At 37.9% G+C, this 17,763-nt stretch overlaps 1 protein-coding gene and 1 non-coding gene across 2 annotated transcripts; both read right to left on the bottom strand.

Moving 5' to 3' along the window:
* Positions 1-981: 981 nt before the first annotated feature.
* Positions 982-1,066, bottom strand: LOC116500157. Its single transcript, XR_004254269.1, has one exon. It is a non-coding gene; the product is annotated as a small nucleolar RNA SNORD45 (small nucleolar RNA).
* A 1,670-nt stretch (positions 1,067-2,736) lies between these two features.
* On the bottom strand, positions 2,737-17,628 carry ACADM (acyl-CoA dehydrogenase medium chain). The gene is made up of 12 exons (XM_032205072.1): positions 17,559-17,628; positions 14,611-14,710; positions 14,256-14,353; positions 14,078-14,147; positions 12,565-12,665; positions 12,398-12,478; positions 10,529-10,659; positions 9,219-9,327; positions 8,267-8,407; positions 8,094-8,189; positions 7,204-7,452; positions 2,737-4,065 (listed from the first exon to the last, which is right to left on the bottom strand). The coding sequence occupies exons 1-12, from the start codon at positions 17,580-17,582 to the stop codon at positions 3,994-3,996; spliced, it is 1,272 nt and encodes a 423-aa protein (XP_032060963.1). The 5' UTR covers positions 17,583-17,628; the 3' UTR covers positions 2,737-3,993.
* Positions 17,629-17,763: the final 135 nt, after the last annotated feature.

The raw sequence follows: 17,763 nt of genomic DNA, 5'->3' as shown, positions 1-17,763 counted from the left end.
TATTCTGGTACTCTTACCTGGAAGATGTTGATTTGCGGAAAACGGACTCCACAATCAGTAAGATTGTAAAGCAGGTATGTTTATTCAGCGCTGGGCAGCACAGGGGTTAGTCCCGCCAAAGTCGTGTGCACCTGACACAGCAACTTGTCTTGGTTTTATGCAGTAAAGAGTTACATATGCATGAAGTTTCACAATACAACTATACATATTCATAACCTGTCCCGCTCCGTATTAAAAGTAGTTCCAAGGAGTCATTTCCATAAACTCCTCCCATCTGCGCTTGCACAGTGTATTCTGGTGGTGGTCATTGGGGGTCAAGGGGATGAAGATTGATGACTCTTCCTCGTCACCGCTAGTTGACCTCTTGTCTCTGTGCAGACTCAGTTGCTCTTTGGCTCTTGTCTATCCGCAGGACCAATTTCTTAAGATAGGCTCACACTCTTATTAGGAGACTAACCTTGGGGCCCAAGGCTTCTTGCTTTAATTAATTTGAACATCCTAGTTTCATGCTGTCTATCACTTTATCTCTACTTGATAAGATTCACCTAACTTCCTCTCCCAGTTCCCCCCTTTTCTAAAATTTAGTAAATTCTTTTCTAAAAGGTTAGTGATTTATTGTATTCTCCTAACTCCCTCTCTCAATGTGACAAGGCCCTTTATACATACAGGAAACTAAATGGTGTTTTTGGACTAAGAACGTGCACAAGACAAGCTGCTTAAATTTACCATGAGACTTTACGATCATTAGCATTTGCTAACACTTTTCAACTTCGTGTCTCTAAAGCTATATTCAGTTATCATAGAAGTATTTCCTAGTACCATCAGTCATTAATCCAAGAACTACACATCTCTAATACATCAATGTAAACGACCTTACAGTGTACCCCTGCCTCCTAGTGCTGGATTAGAATTTGGAAAAGGAATTCAACTGGACAGCTCTGAGAAGCTCAAAGGTTGGAACCTAAAGAAACTTTAGCTTCCTGGGTCTCTGAGTAATTCTAGAGCTTAACTGGTGATAAACATCTACTTTAGATACGATAATACATGTCAACACTCATCAGGGATCCAAGAAAGCAATATTCTTCTGCCCTAAAGGTTTCAAATCCAACACCTTAATTCCTATATACTTTCTTCCAAAACCAGGATACTATCTTATTTTTTGTAACACCATTTAAACATTTCTTCCATGAGATGGGACTGGAGATGCAAGTAATCAAGCAATTTTTTTAGAAGCTTTTGAGTATTGTTTTCCACCATGGTTTGCATGAGAAGGAACAGGAAAAAAAGGCATAATAGATGGTTATAAGTTAAATTTATAATGCTAGTCACTATGGTGAAAAAATAAGACTGAGAATAAATCCTTTTTCTCAGGGGGGAGAGTACAAGCCAGATAACTAAAATGCTCATCAGACTGGTTGCATTTTTTTTTTTTTTTCTTTTTAACGTAAAAGCAGATCTGAGAACAAGAACTGGTTCCTACCATATTTCCTTTGTATAGTACTAAAACGTAGACGTACTGCACTTGAATCATACATATTACATAAATGCATAGCTTATATAAATACCAAGTAATTAAATATTATAAAATACAGTAATTATACAGTAATATGTGCATCTATATAGACACATACATATATGCATAGATATATAAAAATTAAAACAGTACTGGGCTTTCACCTCAATGTGCAGAGAATTTTAAAAATCCAAAGGAAATCATTTAAAGTTCCAGGAGAACCTGTAGCCAGAGTATTACAAAATTTATCAGGAGTGCAAAGTCACCATTATGAACTTTAAAGCATATCATTCTATAATTTGATTTATTTATTTTAGAAAGTGATAGGACTAACTCCTGAAGGTCTGTCCATTAGTGTTTGTTTTTAAGTAACATACTGAAATAGTTTTTGTTATTGCTATCCAAGAGTACTTGTTTTCTAAGTTTGCAATCATCAAAACCATTGATTAGAAATTGCTTTTCTGCAATTTACCTAGACAGCATTGACTACACAGAAAACAAACATCTGACCTGTGTTGGCATTTATCCCACCACTCTCACTGTGACGTGATGTGACAAATACCAGAATCTGTCATCTGTTCCTTCAGTGCAGCTGTCCCATCTGTCTGACATTTAGCAGCCCTTTGACTGTCTCCTGTAGCTCCATCTCTCTCTTATGCTAGGGAGCCCAGAGCTGGATATGGCACTCCAGATGTGGCTGAGTAATTTTTCCAAGAAGTCCAGGGAACACGCGTTCTGCCAGCACTGCCCAGCAGAGTCTAGCCAAATTTCAAACAAAACACAAAATTCTCAAGAATTCCTCTTCCTTTGCTGTTCCTGCTGCAAACAGTTAAGTGCATACACTGATGGAAAGGAATATACCTTTAAATACATTGAATCTGAAATAAAAATGATCACATAAGTCATTCTTACGGAAAAGTTTCACTTTGACTTGAAGTGAATCATTGTGACTGAACATTTACTTAAGCAAGTGCACCAGTCAGAGAGGCTGCATTCCTTCAAGCCGCATACCGTCACTGCTGGGTTGGATCTCAGTCCTCAGAACAGTCGTCATGCAGGCAAAGCCTTCACACTGCTGAACTGCAACAGCCATGCAGCTGTTGTGGGCAGTAGCACAGGAGGAACTGAGGTGAAGCTATTTGCCTGTTTCAGACGCTGGACAACTTATGCAAAATACAATTTAAATGATGTGGCAAACAAAATGAATAAAACCACCACGCCTCTCTGTTTAAAATGAGGTTTTATTCGAATGCAGCAACGGCTGTCAGAAATAACATTTTGATCATCTAACTTTACAGTGAAAAAACATTGTGTTGTGAGGTTCTCGTTTCTTGCCCTTTTTGTACTTGGATTTTTGGAGTAATATTCAAATTTAGAATAGATATATTATAAATGAAAATATGGCAATGTTTATTAGAGGTTATTTTATGTGGCATTGGTTAAAATTAAAAAGTTAAAAATTGAACAATCATTCTTATTTATGCTATAACAAAGCCACATAATTACTTTTACCAAAAGCTGTCCATAACACCCAGCTGTAACGCAGATGTCTTGCACAGGAGAAGGCACAAGTATTTTCTTCATGAACACAACAGGTTTCTTTGAAGAACAGAGATAAAGGCTTTCAATGACATTTTTTTCAGTGCTGGATTCAAGTGAATAACGTGGTTAAGAAATTGAAAATAAGCCCTATTATGCTGTGTCTTTTGAAAACAAGAAGTAGGTTTTGTTCATATTGCTTCAGGGACACACATAAAATATAGACAAACTACAAATAGTAATCCTGTCTCTGTTTGAGAAAAATAATAGTGCAGTGTGTTCTAATTTATGATAATACATGCTTTCGAATGGTCCAGAAATTAATATTCTTTATTTTTTTTTTAAATACAAATTTCAAAGGCCAACAAAACCAACATGCTATCGTATTTATTTTCAGCGAGCTCTAGGTGACCTAGAGACAATCTGCTGCAACATGGTATTCCTGAGGAATTAGAATAGCATTTGTAAGTAACTATTTCCCTGAGATTTATTAATTTGATATCCATCCAAATGCCAATGATAAAAGAGACGGAACAAATCTGTATCATTATAAACAATACAGAAACTCTCCGTATTTAATTCCTCATGCTGAATTTCCACATGCTGAATGCCTTCCCTGACCAAAAAAAAAAAAAAAATCTGAATTTTGGTAACTTTTTAAATCAAATAAATCTATAAATTTTATAGGGAAGGTTTTTTCCCTTCCCCCATCAAAGGCTGAATATTTGAGTGAAAATGATTAAGTGGGGAAAGACAACAATCAATCACTTTGGAATTCAGAGGGAGTGGATGGGAAGAAGTAGTGTTTAATAATGTATTCAATAAAAAGATTTTTAAGGAAAAGGACTTTTTTTCCACAAATTTTCCATTGTATTGAGAAACACACTAAAATCCTCTTCCATGAGAACACAGAATACTACCATAGTGCCACACACATTTCTTTAAGCCTTAAATTTGCTAACATGTTCACGAGCTATGATCATCCTTTGAATCTGAGCAGTTCCCTCATAAATCTGAAAAGAAGAATTGAAACAATGTTAGATGATCATTCTTAAAAAGGTTTAAATTGATCTTTCTACACTTTTAAACCTCCTTAGCATACTAGATTACAGTGTGGATTGGAATGTTAAATCCAAGAAAAATAGAACTGAAAAATTCCAATGTGAGTAAGTAACTACATTTGGCTAAATAAAATAAATCATACACAAGACACTGAGAGACAGTCTCATATCCTCTCATCTAAATTCAATAATTTTCTCAGGCAAATAGACATAGGGAGCCAAAAAAGATCAAGAAAACGTGTTATCTGAGGAAGAAAATACATAGTTTAGGTTTTACAAACTAGGTTTTAAAACAATGGGTGAAGAGAAGATGACTTGTGCTGAGTGTTGTATTTTTGTTGTCTAGCCTTTCAAGGTCACATCAAGCATTTGCTTTGATTCATTTACTTCCATTTCTTCTTGTTAACTAGTACTCTCTCCAATACAGTATCCCTTTTTTTCCTGTTCTTTAACCTTACATTCTTGCATCGTCTTCTAGAAACATTCTGCATCATCACCCTGTTTTACATGGCTTGATGGCAGGAAAGACAGAGATGCAAAACACTGTATATATGAAGCTCTAATGCAGTAAGAAGACTCTATGCTCCACAGATATACTGCAACAGGATTTGAGGGTGGAAGTAACACAGCTTAGGGATTCAAGTGTTTCAGTTCCCAGGTCTGCCAGAACTTGGTTTGCCGAGTTGCTCAAATTCAGGTAAATTCACTTTCTGCAGTCATAAAACAGGGACAGTATTCTCAAGAACCTTACAAAGCTTTTTGGAAATAGAACCACTATAACCTGCAGTCACATTAGTTTTTTGCTTCAGAGGAAACTTTTCATTCTCAAAGTGAATCATCGGACTGCTGCTGCTTACCCTACAATGATCCAGGTTATAGAGCAGATTTAGTTTGGTGAAAGTAGGTGCTTTTTAGAGCAAACTTAACTGGAAACTCTACTCCCTCTATACACCAAATATGGTCCAAATCCTAATGAAGCCAAAATTGTCTAGGCCTATAACGATTTACAGATTTGTTTACAACTTACAAGCCTTTACAATTACACACATAATGGGGACATTCAGTCCAAGTAACCAAACAGGCATGCTGTGAACTTAGCCTCTCCAAACTGGATATAGTGTAGCTGGAGGGCATTCAGCAGCTATTCCTGCAATCTGCTAATCTCCTCCTATTGTACTAAATTACTTGCTGATGAAGACAGCCATGGAACTCAAGTGTAAAGACATCAAAACTCTCAGTCTGCTTAAATAAATGCAAAAGAGGTTTTGGCTTATAAGCAACGGAAGCAGCTTCTAGCACCACCTTCAACTGAAGGGAAGTAGTAGAACTGTGTAATACTGAGAAATATCAAATATATGGAAGAAAAGAACAAGTGGAAAATGAAGTTTTATACATGAAACCCATGGCTAAAAGCATGTACCATGTGGAATTGGGCCATAATATAGTAAAGCATAATCAAGAGACATGGGCAAAATTATTCTAAAGACAAAATCCTTCCTTGTATTCTTTTAAGGGATGAAGGGAAGCAGAAAAACAACAAAAAATAATACTAAATCTTATTAGATTGAACAATTAGAAAAGTCTACCTTGACATGCACCTGTGATGGATCAGTATAATAGAAGATCTAAATAACTAGAATTCTGTAAAATTAATCTTAACTTTTAAATAAGCTTCCAACCCTCACAACATCTTTCTCTAGAAAAACATAGAACCTGACAGAAAAAAAGCCCAAAGTAAAATTAATTATATTACTCATTCATCTTGCTTGCAGGACTGCAATTAGTACTAAGGACCTTTAGATTCCAGAGTAGTAGCTGTCTTTCCTTAAACAGAGAAAACCAAAATATTGGCTAGGGAGAATCATAGTTTTCATTTTAAAGTCAGCTATAAGAGAAATGCTAACTACATAGGATCTTAAGAACGACAACTGTTATAACTAACTAACCTTTCAGATTATGGTTCACATGCATTTCTTGATACCTATTCTGATAAGTTTTACCTAGCCGCTATTACTATCAGAAAGAGGTGAAAAGACTACTGGTTTTGCTGAGCATAATTAAAACATTCTTGCTGAATAAAGAACTGCAGCATAACATATCCCAAGACAAGAATTATGACATAACATGGAATAATTTCTCAGCAATAATAATGCAGAAAAACCTGGGAATTATGAGTGACTACAGGCTAAACATGAGTAAGTATAGGTTTGGTTTGTTGTTAAAAACAGGCTAATCGTTCCAGGTTGTGTCATAATTCTTTTAATACAACATATGCAAGACCACGATATAGTCCATGACACTCAATGTTGGTGATATATCAACTGAAATATTCTGCCTGGGTTATGCTACCAAAGTTTCAAACATAAGGTTTGGAGTACAGCCAGAAGCAATGAAGAGACTGGAAACAGAAAAGGAAAAAATAAAAATAAAAAAGTCATTCAGCATGACTGATGAGGAAAAAGGTGAAGAAGCCGCTGTAGTGTTCTCTTCTAGACTAAGATAAGAAAAACGTGAGAAGCTCCTAAAATGTCATTACCAATCAGTTGTTCTGCATACTGTCTTTGGATCTGAGGTGTAAAAGGAGATAATTTGCAACAACTGTTATTTGAACTAGGTATCAGGCTGAAGGAAAAGCTAAACTATAGGCAGGCACCAGTCTATGATACATATGGAAAATCAGAGAATTTCCAGCACCGAAGGTTTTCAAGAACAGCATCATACATAAACTACACCTACTTATAGAATACCAGAGGAAGTATTGGTATTTTGAGTAGTGTTTTCTACAGTGTTTGATTCCAAAATGAAGAAGATTCCAAATGAAGAAGAGCCTAAGAATTTCAGAGTTACCATATACGGAAAAAAACACACCATTAAATTTATTTGTTACATGTAGGTTAAGCTGTTGATCTAGTGCATAGTATGCAAGAATTTGCCCAATTTGAGTTTCCCTTTTTTTAAATTGAAGGATACTTACTGTCATTCTAAAAAATTATTTCATATGTGTACATCAAGATTTGAAATAAGTAGCCATTAGGTATTTCTATATAAAATTTAGGCATTATTGTAGAGATCACATTCTCTTTTACTTACCTGGTAGATTTTAGCATCCCTCATTAGTTTTTCTACAGGATATTCAGTATTAAATCCATTTCCTCCAAAAATCTGCACCGCATCTGTAGCTACTTGGTTTGCAATGTCACCAGCAAATGCCTTTGCAATGGAAGCATAGTAGGTATTTCTGCGGCCAGCATCAACTTCCCATGCAGCTCTTTGGTAAGCCATCCTAGCAAGTTCCACTTTCATTGCCATTTCAGCAAGCATGAATGACACTGCTTGGTGCTATGAATGATGAAATACACTAGATTAACATTGCCTGCTTAAGATTCTGTGACATCCAAAAAGAATATAATCTTTTTTATACACTAATACCTTCAACAAAGTAAATTGTACAAGATGAGTTCTACAGAATATGGATCAAGCTGTCATAATTCTGTGTTGAATTAGACTTTTAAGGTTTTCATTCTAAAATTCATTTAGTCACAGGGATTAAGTACTGAATTATGAAGTTGTGTTTCAGTATTTATGACATCTTATTTAGCTAGCTGTTTATTTAAATTTCTTTAAAACTGGTAAATTGTGTGATTGGTAACATATTCTAAGTTTTTATTAATACTGTGTATTGTTTCATATAGCTCAGAGAGGCTTATACCTTGCCTGAAAATCCCTATTTATTAGTATTGAAGAACTTACGTATGTCTTGAGAGTTTAGAAGAATTCCTGGAGTAACTGCATGGCTAGATTTACTTAGATGTCACTGACCTATGTATTTGAGAACCTAAGCAATGGCAGAGATACAGTAACTCATACCCTAAAAATCAAGGAACAACCCTGAAAAATCACTAGTAGTACATCTACTGTACTGATGTGAAAACATAGCTTATATAAGTGAATACGTATGAATAAATATGTAATTAACTTACTTCAGCAATCACTTTCCCGAAGGTTTTTCTCTCCAAAGCGTATTTAGTAGCTTCATCGAGTGCTCTTTTTGCTAACCCAACAGCACCAGCTGCTACCTGAATTAAATACAGCACAGAATAAAAACAAAAAAATTCCTATTACATTTTATAAATAAATTATTTTTGATACTTACAGGTGGTCTGGTCTTATCAAAAGCTCCCATTGCGATTTTAAAGCCAGCTCCCTCAGCTATTAATACATTTTCTTTCGGGACTCTCACATCTTCAAAGACAATACCTCTCGTATCTGAGCAGCGTTGACCCATATTCATTTCCTGAAAAGAGAAATTTACGGAGGTGCAACTAACTTGGATTTTTCTAAGGTACAACACATTATCTTGCTTTAGTTTACTCAAAGCATAAGGTAAGCTTCTCCCCTCCAGCTCCTCCCAGACTCTTCAATTTCATCTAAGAATTACCATATACGTGACAAATAGTAGTTCTGCATTTACAGACCAGCATGCCCTTTATTTGTCTAAGCTGGGCAGTTTATCTTACGCCTATATAAAATTGATTCTGTAGCTACAATCACTCACGTGGTCTTTCTCAAGTTCAACTGTATCATTTGAGGTGGGAAAGGAAAAAGTAAAGAAACTAGTATGCAGGCAGTAGAAAAAAATAACTGTAACAGAAACACACGCACAAAAAAATAAAATGGAGTTTTCAAGTTTTCAGATTCCTTCCTTTTTTCCCCCTATTTATTTAATTTGCACCAGAACCTCGAGAGCCTTCCTTAAGCAGTAGCTAAAATTAAAGCTCACTGTGTAATTATGGTTAAAACTGTCCACCTTCTTTTTTATCCTTTGACGGCGTATTTCTCATCTACTGGCATTGATCAATAAAATGGTTCTCAAAAGATTTTTTTGCAGCTATTCAAAATCATTTTCTTTTAATCCACTCTGAATAATTCTTTATCTGACTGAGTAAAATTATGTCTTATGAATAGTTTATGTTGTGAAAATGAAAAGATGACAATGTGAAAACGTTCAGTTGCGTAACATGTTTTCTTTAATTGCAATTTGTTGTGATTTGATTTAGAAACAAATAATAACCCCTGGTTTGTCAAGTAAGAGATACTTTCTTTACCTTTCTTCCAATTTGGATTCCAGGGCTATCTGCCTCCACAATGAATCCAGTAAAAGCTTTGCTTGCAGGAACTTTTGGATCTGGATCGGTACGAGCAAGCAAGAAGTACCTAGTGTAAAACAAAGAAGTGGAAACTCAGTTTATCCTCACAATTAACAATGTGTGTGTATATCTATATATTTAGTGTCTCTAGCATGTAATAAATCTATAAGGAAATTAACAATCCATTCTTCTTGCCCCTTACAAAAATAAACCGACAGTGTGCAATGGAGAGAAGTGTCACTGCATCTCTTACTGCAACATTCAAGATTTAATAAAATTACTTAATATAAACATGCAAAGATTCTCCACCTTCTCCACTTACTTTAAGTCTTTATGGTATTATCAGTTTCACGAACAGTAAAAAAGAAACCTGTCACATCACATATTTAAAAATGAATTCTTAGGAGATACAGTGTTGCACAGAAAATGTTATCATCTGATTTCAAAGATCTTAATGTTATTCTTCTAAGTTGTAAATAAGTATTTCAATTAGAAATTAAACAGCTGTAAATCACATTCATGGTGTTCGGTAATGTCAAAAGATACATGTAGCTGGTACATTCTCTTTGATAGTTCTACCTTTTACAAGGAAATAAATAATTAGAAAATTCAGCTTTATGAGTCAATGCACACAGCTTTTTCACTTAAATTAAGACAATTTATGTGTTGGGGATGAGTGTGGTATTATGTGAGACACGATGAAAAGAGGTCTATATTGTCAAGCATGCTCCACAGACACACCACCACAGCAATATCTGGATTCTTTGTCTGTTAGAAAATGTCTTCCCTTATGAAAATAAAATGTAACACCACAATCCAAGAGTGTTTCTAGCCTCACTAAAAGTGAGAGATGTTTTGAACAGAATCAGTAGCAAGTGATCTCGATCACTGCACCTTCAAAGTAAAGTAGTTGGTAATATGGGCTTCCTGAGTATTTTGCAAGTTAAATCACACTCCTGCTGTCCTCCCTTGAAAAAAAAGCAAAATTATTTTGTTTGGTAGCATCAAGGTTTAAGAGGTATTCTTGAATGTATAGTTGCCATATCATCACTTAATTTCCTTTTTAAGCTTTGCACAGCCCTGAGAGTCTTATACCTTATGCTGATACACTAATCACAGATGCAAAATTGTATTGGGGTGAAACATAATGAAGACTTGGATTTACAACAGAACTTTAAAGAAACACTAATATCTAACTTTGGGGAAAAAAAAAAGCCAGTACAGAACAGAATAATAGAAAATGTAGGATGAGTCAACTGTTAACACACCAGTTTGCTTTCCCACCGTTTGTGATCCACATTTTCTGTCCATTAATAACATATTCATCTCCTTTCTTCTCAGCCTTTGTTTTTATACCAGCCACATCGGAGCCTGCTCCAGGCTCTGTTACGCAGTAAGCCTAGAAAAAAATAAAATATAAAATCTTGAGGAAAAAAGTTCTTTCTTTAGGAACCATATTATTGCAGACTATGTGCACCAAAACCACATAGTAAACCCTAAAATATTATACAAAAAACCCTACCACAAAAAGCAACAACTATTACCCTACAAAAAACCTACTACCCTGCAAAAAACCCTACTACCAAAAGCAACAACTGTCAAAGCAAATATGGGTTAATTTTCCTAATAAATGCATATTTTAAATAATTTTTAATGATCATAGAATGGTTTGGGCTGGAAGGGACCTTAAGGACCATCTAATTGCAACCCTCCTGCCACAGGCAGGGATGCCACTCACTAGATCAGGTTTTCTTCACCCTTTGAGTGAAGAATTTTATCTAACCTCTAACCTAAATATCCCCTCTTTTAGTTTAAAACCATCACTCCTCATCCTGTATTATCTGAGTGAGCAAAGAGTCTCTCTCCAGCCTTTTTAGAAGAACCCTTTCAGTATTTCAATATACAGGCCACAATGAGGGAGCCTTCTCTTCTACAGGCTGAACATCCCCAGCTCTCTCAGCCTCTCCTCACAGGAGAGGTGGTCCAGCTCTCTGATCATCTTTGTGGCCCTCCTCTGGACTTTTTCTAACAGGTCCACATTTTTCTTGTTTTGGGGGCCCCAAACCTGTACGCAGTACTCGAGGTGGAGTCTGAGAAGGGCAGAGCAGAGGGGGACAATCATCTCACTCGACCTGCTGCTCACACCTCTTTTGTTGCAGCCCAGGATGTATTTGGCCTTTTGGGCTGCAAGCACACACTGCTGACTCATGTTGAGCCTTTCGTACACCAGATAAACATGATAAACAGAAACATTTTGTAACTCTTAAGTCATCAATTCCTCATACTTCACAAACTGATGTAAAAGCTGAGGATCTTTAAAATTTGCAAATAAGAGTACAGTGTAAATTTTTATACCTACTGTGTTCTTCATTTTATGGGGCTTATTTATTCAGGTTGTAATGCATTGCACATGACTCTTTCTTTCTCTGTAACAAGTACTGCTCATGTCATATGAATATGTGCTTATATAAGCCTCTTTTAAACTCCCACACCTCTTCTTAGATTCACAGAAGCTTGTAATTGTTCAGGTAGGAAAAGACCTCTAAGGTCATCTGGTCCAGCCTTTAACCTAGTACTGAAGTCCACAGCTGAACCATGCTAAATTATATATCTACACATTTCTTGAAGACCTTCTGGGATGGTGACTCAACTACTTCCCTGGGCAAACTATTCTTATGTCACATAATCTTTTCAGTAAAGAAATTTCTCCTATGTCCAACCTAAACGTCCCCTGGTGCAACTTGAAGTCATCTTCCCTGTCTTATCACTTGGTGCTTGGGAGAAGTGCCCAATCCCCACCTCACTACAACTTCCTTTAAGGCAATTGTAAAGTACAATAAGGTCTCCCCTGAGCCTTCTCTTCTCCAAGCTAAATGACCCCAGCTAAACAACCTCCTGAAAGGGAAATAATTTTTTTTTTTTTGGTAAGTGATTAGGATGGTTTTCCAGGTAATATCTTCTATTTTCTCACTGTTCGCATCAAATTTACTATTCCTTGACTTTGAATAAATGACACAGTGTATTTACATGCAAAAATAGGCTAAATTTTAAGTAGATACCACTGCTTTCTTTCAAAAAATGACTAATACCGATGAATGTAGGTTAGGAACATTCTACAGTGTATAAGTTATACTTACACACATCATTGGTTCTTCTGTCATTCTTCCCAAGTATTTTTTCTGTTGCTGCTCATTTCCTGCAATGATTACTGGCATTTGCTGAAAGAAAATATTTATACTATTAATCTGCTTTTTTAAAACGCACAGACTTCAGTTTAAAGGAGGTAAGAAATGACAGAACTTACCCCTAGGGAATTTGCTTCAATGGCAGTTTGAACCCCTGTGCATCCATAAGCTAACTCTTCCGTAATAAGGCATGCTTCAAAACTGCCAAGGCCAAGACCGCCTACAGTTGAAATATTTAATTTACTAAAATGATTTTAAAGTGGGACATACTAGCAATTTACATAAATTAACTATCAAAAACATACTGCCCCGTATACACTTGATTGTGCGCTGCGTTTGATCAGACATCCCACACCAACTTTTTAAATAAAGTTTTGTCAGAATGGTAAGAGATGATTGGAAAACTACATTTGACTGCTCCAAGGTTGCATGATTGATATGGGGCATGTTACACAGAATGGCAACAACTGTTTGACTACTTTACATTTGAGAATGTCCTTTAGAGTTCTTAGGAAGCAGAGAAGTGACCACAAAGGCTCCTGAGCTACCATAGCTCCTATGAATACCGAGTTATTCATGTTAGTCAGCCAACCAATCTTGTAATCTGTTTCTGACAGAAACCGACTTTGAGAAGTGCTTTGAAATACAGTAACAATGCAGCAACATTTGTTCAAAATACATGCTCCATCCTCTAGGTGTCTCCCTCAGCCTGAAGTACTCTTGGTATCCTTGTTAACGCTAACCCTTGACAGACTTCCCTTCAGTGAATTTGCACTCATCTCTTTTTAACATAGGTAAATATTTTAGCATCAATATCATGCAGCTGCTATGAGTTTCACAAATTAACTACACACTGCATAAAATGAAGGGGATATAGAGATTTTAACTGTTCAGCAGATGTGACCAAGGAACGACCTGTCTGGAGAATGGGGTAGGCTGGCTGGGAGCAGGAATGCCAGGGACAGAGCAACTCTGCCACAAGTTTCTCTTGGTACCGTGATGAGAAATGCCACAGCTTTGTCTTGTAAAAGTGCTCAGGGGCCACCTTTGGGCCGTGGACCTGGTCTGGGGGGTGAATATAATGCAGGGCTAGCATGTTCCATGCTGATGTTCACAGTGATCAGTGCTGGGGCAGGGGCCTATAACAAATGGGCTCATGATGCATCTTGGCAGGCTCCTTGTAGTGGCAGGACTTCATCCAATGCATTGTTCATTAAATCTTTTTACATTTAAGGAAAAGCATGTGTTTAATTCACACTATCTCCTTTACTTTACTCAGAACCTGCCATCTGCTGACTTCACTGATGCCTTCTAGTTGTATGGAAAGGGATGATGAGCTATCAATCCCTTTTCACACTCTTCATGACACTGACATTTTAGTTATTTCTCATACAGAAGCTGTTCTGTATCTTTTGCTGTCTTTATCCTTTTTAGGAACCCCTTTCACTTCCATGATAGCCTTTGAAGATGGAAGGCTCAGACTACATAATGAATAAAACAGGAAATTAAAAGGTTAAACTTAATTATTCAAATATGCAACTGTTTATTTTATACAGAATCCCTAATTACACATATAAACACCTCCAAGTCCTTTTCTTAGTTTTATTTTACAGATTAAAAATATTTACTTACCGCAGCTTTCTGGTATGTGTGAATTTATAAGACCAAGTTCCCAAGCCCGTTTTATGAGTGGAAGAGGATACTGAAATAAATGAGGAAAATCACCTTCTGATTAATCACAACCAACATTTTAAATTTCATGCAGGGTAATATAAAAATCTAATTTTCCCCTACTGTATGATAGATTTACCTCTCCAGTTTTATCATATTGTGCAGCAACAGGAATAATTTCCTCCAGAGCAAATTTACGAGCAGTAGCTTGAAACTCTTTCTGTTCATCAGTAAGTTCTATTATAAAAAAGAAAAAAGAAGTCACAAATTCTACATTAGCTTTAATTTTGCCAGTTGTCAGAGTAGGGGAAAAGAAGAGTAGTGTCATTCCTCTGAAGACAATCTAAACCACCACTTCCTGGGCCTCTCTAGTAACCAAAAAAATTCAACTTTCTCTTCATACTGAACTGCAATACAGTGTGTTTTTTTTTTTTAAACTAACTCTGCAATTTGTCCTTAGTTGCTGCACTCCTTTCAAAGAATGTGATACCTACCGAAGCTAAAGCCAGCTCCAGGTTTGCCTGTATGGACATTTTGAGCAGGTTTACTAGAATGTGATCGCCATCCAAGCCCTGCAATGGTTTGGAGCATCCGCTGAAGAGAAACAGAACAGGAGATATAAGACATTGATAGCTCAAGTCTCCTAAAGCTACTAACCTGATGGCAGCACAACTTTAAATATAGATTCCCTGTTTAGAAAACAGTATCGCATCAGGTACAATACAGTGACTAACATGATCTAGAAGAATTCCTGGCTACCTTCAACTTTGTTCCTGTGGTAAGCTGATGCAAACTGATGGCTTACATCAACATGGGATCCAAGACAGCACTGAGCTTGTGTGAACTGGTGTACCCATTTCTAAGATTGCAAAATCAATTATTTAAAAATAACTAAGCATAATATAGCACGTCTTCTTTAAAGAACATAAATCCACATATGAACATGCTCAGAGACATAATAATACATATATTTTGAAATGTACACTAATCAAGCCAGAAGTTATTGCCCACTACTAAGCACTCCACCTGTCCAGTGTTTACCTATGGTCAGGATTAGTATGATTCTGAAAACAACAATCTACGTAATAAACAATAGGTATCAGAATATTTTGACCTAATAATGCCCAAGATTCCCTTCTAGCAAGTTGCAGTAATGTATATATACTTAGTGATTACTGTTGTAGTGGTGTCATCACGGCCTGCATCAGAACTGGCATGGCCAACAGGACTGGGGAAGTGATTGTCCCCTTGTACGTGGCACTGATGAGCCTGCACCTTGAGTACTGTGTACTCCAAGAAGGACATCAGGGTTCAGGGGCATGTTCAGAGAAGAGCAAGGAAGCTATAAAACACATCTTATGAGGAGTGGCTGGGGGAACTGGGGTTGCTTAGCGTGGAGAAGAGGCTGAGGGGAGACCTCATCTCTCTCTGCAACTACCTGAAAGGACATTGCAGATGTCAGTCTCTTTCATCGTGTGACAAGTGATTAGGTTAAAAAAAAAGTTTGATGAGACCAGTCACTTATTTTGTAGCATTAGAAAATTGAATTAATCATAATAGTACAAAAATATGTCAGAATTTGTATTGGAAACTCTAGAGACAGGAGCAGAATATAGCTGGGTAGGCTATAAGTAGTTAAAAAACAAAGTAGTGGTAGATGACTGCTCTTAAAAATAAGAATGCTACGCAGAGAAGGTTAAAAAAGCAAACACGGGTATCAACAGAGTGAAAAGAGGTATTTTTAAAGCATACTGAAAACATCTATAAAGTTGAAAAGTGAAGAAATGCTGGAAGACTAGGCATAGGACAGGGGAAGGTATCACATAACTGAATACTTAACTATTAAGTTTATTCACAGTTCGGGATTGTACTTTCTATTAGGCAATATATTACTCATTTGGAGTTTTCACAAGCCATAGCATTGCAGAATAGTAGCATGATATTTTACTTACGTTTTATGCAACTGCTACCACTGTTGTAATATAGGATAACAAACAAAATCAACAAGCATCTAGACGAACCTCAATCATTCAGAATTTTTTACACCTTCCTTTATCTAGTAGAAGCCAAGATGATGATGACATTGAGCAAAAGCTAGGTACTAGAAATCACCTTTTTTTTTTTTTTTTTTTTTTTTTAAAGGAGCAGCCCTTGATAGTCATACACAGCTTTTTCACCAAAATGTTTTGTCTCAACTAGAAAAAGTACTGAATTCAAAATAATGCTAAGGGTGACATCCTACATAAAGGAAACAGTGAAATTCATCCCAGAAAACCTATGTCTGTTGGGGTATGCCAGATCAGCACGGAAGCTTCTGCAGAAACACCACAGACAGACACATGGAAAGGACAAGGTGTGATCCATCCCTGGCTGTGGCGCAAGCAATCAAGTGACAAAGGACCACAGTTTGTAACCTGTAAGAATTTGGGTTGCCACCTATTTCATCTGCTTCCCTGTTGGACTCGGTGGGACAGCTGGATTCAGTGCCAAGGTGCTAGCGATGCTCACACAACTCCTACAGCTCTCTGCAGCCAAAACCGTGACTGTGAAGGTGACGTGTCCGGAGGCTGAACTCGGAACACCGATGTACATGGTGCATGGTCACTGTCTGTCGCCTTCCTATGGCTGGAAGCTCTCTGCCTGGTGCCCTGAACACCCGCTGGCCTGGCACGCCACCCGCCCTGGCTGCAGGCCCAGCCCAGCGGTCATGCCTCAGCACTGACCCAGGGCCCTTCAACTTTTACCTACTTCTGGAAGTGGGGAAGCCAGGAAAAGGCCCCTGCGAAGGCTTAGCAAGGTGCTACCTGAGCCCTGAACCACCTCCACCCTGGAAATTAGGAGGTGCCGGTGGGTCAGCAGCTTTTGATGTATACAGAAATCCAGGTTTATAAAAGCTCACCCCTTCAGAAAAACAACCTTTCTGCGCTGCTCAGTAACTTCTTTCCATGTAAGCAGTATTTCAATTTTAGAGAACTGCAGCACTTCAGAAAACCAGTATTTATGTACTGCACATATAAAAACAAAAACAAACCAACATAAGCAAAACAAACAAACACACAAAACAACTGTGTACGCAGCACAGCTAGAAAAGGCACTGTATGAAACACTCTGAACCGTAAGCCCTGACGCTTAGAAGCAGGAAGCAAAACCCGTTTTTTTAATTTTTTTTTTGTTTGTTTTCTAACGGCCCTGCGTGTGCAGCACAACAGCAGAGAGACACGAGCAGCGCTCCTGAGATAAACGCTGCCAATTCATGGCCGAGACGGCAAAAAAACAAACAAACAAACAAAAAAACAAAACACAACAAAACAGAGCAGGGCGCGGACTTCAGCCCCGCACGGCTCCATCCTCCGGGGCTCCCGAGCAGCCCCGAGCCCTTCAGACCTCCGAGGCCTCCGCAGCCCCCGGCCCTGCCCCGCGTCCCCCCAACCCCGCCGCTCACCCGGGTGGCTCCGAAGGCAGACATCTTGGCCAGGGCCGCGGAGGCTCCCAGGGGAAGGGGGGGGCGGCGCTCCGGGGGCAGCGGGGCCGCGGGGCCGGGGCCGGGCTGAGGCGGGTGACGGGGAGAGGGGCGGGGAGGGGGCGGCCGGCCCGCAACGGGGCTGGCCGCGGGGGACGGAGGCTCTCGTCCCTCCCCTCGGGTAAGG

This window comes from Aythya fuligula, chromosome 31 (genome assembly GCF_009819795.1).
Source record: "Aythya fuligula isolate bAytFul2 chromosome 31, bAytFul2.pri, whole genome shotgun sequence".
Lineage (NCBI taxonomy): Eukaryota > Metazoa > Chordata > Aves > Anseriformes > Anatidae > Aythya > Aythya fuligula.
This window is presented reverse-complemented; position numbering and strand designations above follow the sequence as displayed.